The sequence below is a fragment of the Corvus brachyrhynchos genome, unplaced genomic scaffold (assembly GCF_000691975.1).
Source record: "Corvus brachyrhynchos isolate BGI_N302 unplaced genomic scaffold, ASM69197v1 scaffold338, whole genome shotgun sequence".
Classification (NCBI taxonomy): Eukaryota; Metazoa; Chordata; class Aves; order Passeriformes; family Corvidae; genus Corvus; species Corvus brachyrhynchos.
Window position 1 is genome coordinate 798,146 of NW_008239334.1, and position 1,538 is coordinate 799,683.

Genomic DNA, 1,538 nt, shown 5'->3' on the forward strand with positions numbered 1-1,538 from the left:
CGGGGCCCTCGGCGGCGGCTCCGTGCCCTGCTCGCCCCGCCCGGCCGCGGAAAACTAATTATTAATAAAGTGTACTAACCGGACAGCTTTGCGTGTGCTGGGGGGGGTTTATCGCCTTCCTCAGCTGTTCATGGGCACAGCTCCACTGGACACTTCCAGGGATCCAGAGAGAGCCACAGCTTCTCTGGGCACCCTGTACCAGGGCCTCCCCACCCCCACAGGGAAGGATTTCTTCCTAATTTCTCTTCTCCTTACCCCAGAATCACCGACACAAGCCAGCACACACAGAGTGGGCTCTGCCCTTTAAACTTTCAAAAAATTACTCTCAAACCCATTTGCCATCTGCCCAGCAGATGCTGAGCAGTACCACAACACTGAGAAAGCTGAAGATCTTTCTTTCTTATTCATCCACTTGGCTCTTTTACTGCCTTTTGCAATTCATGGATTCCTCAAAAGTGATCTTTACAGGGGTAGGAGCCACCCAACAAACTGTCAGCATAATACCCATGGTGATATCCCAGAGGATAAACCAGAACCATCAGTAATGGTCGGAAAATGTAACCTTTGCCAGCCCTTTTCTCTCCAGATACTGATATGAACCTGTACAACAGAGATAGCGCTGATCAGTAAATGCTTGTGGCAGCCAGCAAGGAAGGGAAGGGTTGCTCCTGGTTTACATGAGGAGTGGGGAGAGAGGGATGTCCACTCACACCATGGATGTCAGTTCTGAGGGGACACTGCTGTCCCAGCCCCGAGGGCAGCCACCAAACCACATCCCCACCACGCTGTGGAGCTGGAAGCTGCTCACTGCCTTCCCTTCAGCACTCTCAGAAAGCACACCTGACATTCCTGGCAGGCCAAAGGTGCAAAAGGACAGCCTAAAGTCCAAAGCCACGCTCTTCATTAGGTTAATGTTTGCTAAATCACCGGCAGGGCAAAGAAAAGTTCCAACTGATACCAGCAAACTTGCGTGAGATAAGAACGAGCTCAAAACTTCCCAGCCTCATTTGCAACCTCCAGCCACCTTCACCTCCCTGTGGGGCTCGCCTCATTCCTGCCTGCACCTCTGCAAAGGGATGGGATTGCTCCTGAAGGCTTTCATCCCTTTGTTGGGAGCAGCACTGGCCTTTTATTTTTATTCGGCATCTGAGAACTTCAATGAAGGTAAGTCCTGGGGAAAACCGGCTTTACAACGGCAGCAAGGCTGCTGCCAGAGGGGCAGCGTGTGCCACGCACAGGCACCTGGAAGGGCCTGTCAGAGCAGGAGGGCTGGGAGGGCAGACAGCCCCTGGGCAAGGGGTCAGAGCCCAGGAAAAACTCATGGAATTACACTGGCTCTGCTGGGACACCGTGTCTGACCTCTGCAAATGACTTATTCGGGAAACAGGCACTTTTCCCACTTTAAACATTTAATCCTTTTGTTGGTCAACTCTCTCTGCTCCCAGGCCAGGCCAGGTGCAGAGCTCGAGCCTCACACATGCTCCCCACCAAACTGGGATTAGGGATCAGACTCCAGCGGGGTCTGACGAGGGTGGCAG

The 1,538-nt window shown here is 53.1% G+C and overlaps 2 protein-coding genes across 2 annotated transcripts in view; both read left to right on the top strand.

The window, feature by feature from the left end:
- Positions 1 to 1,018, top strand: part of LOC103620381 (corticosteroid 11-beta-dehydrogenase isozyme 1) — a 4,814-nt gene extending 3,796 nt beyond the window's left edge. The window contains exon 7 of the mRNA XM_017741147.1: positions 934 to 1,018. Coding sequence (XP_017596636.1) covers positions 934 to 974 — 41 coding nt within the window. The 3' untranslated portion in view covers positions 975 to 1,018. The remainder of the gene's footprint in view (positions 1 to 933) is intronic.
- Positions 1,019 to 1,046: 28 nt separating this feature from the next.
- The window catches only part of LOC103620349 (corticosteroid 11-beta-dehydrogenase isozyme 1), a 3,463-nt gene continuing 2,971 nt past the window's right edge, over positions 1,047 to 1,538 (top strand). Inside the window, exon 1 of the mRNA XM_008638953.2 lies at positions 1,047 to 1,164. Coding sequence (XP_008637175.1) covers positions 1,077 to 1,164 — 88 coding nt within the window. The 5' untranslated portion in view covers positions 1,047 to 1,076. The remainder of the gene's footprint in view (positions 1,165 to 1,538) is intronic.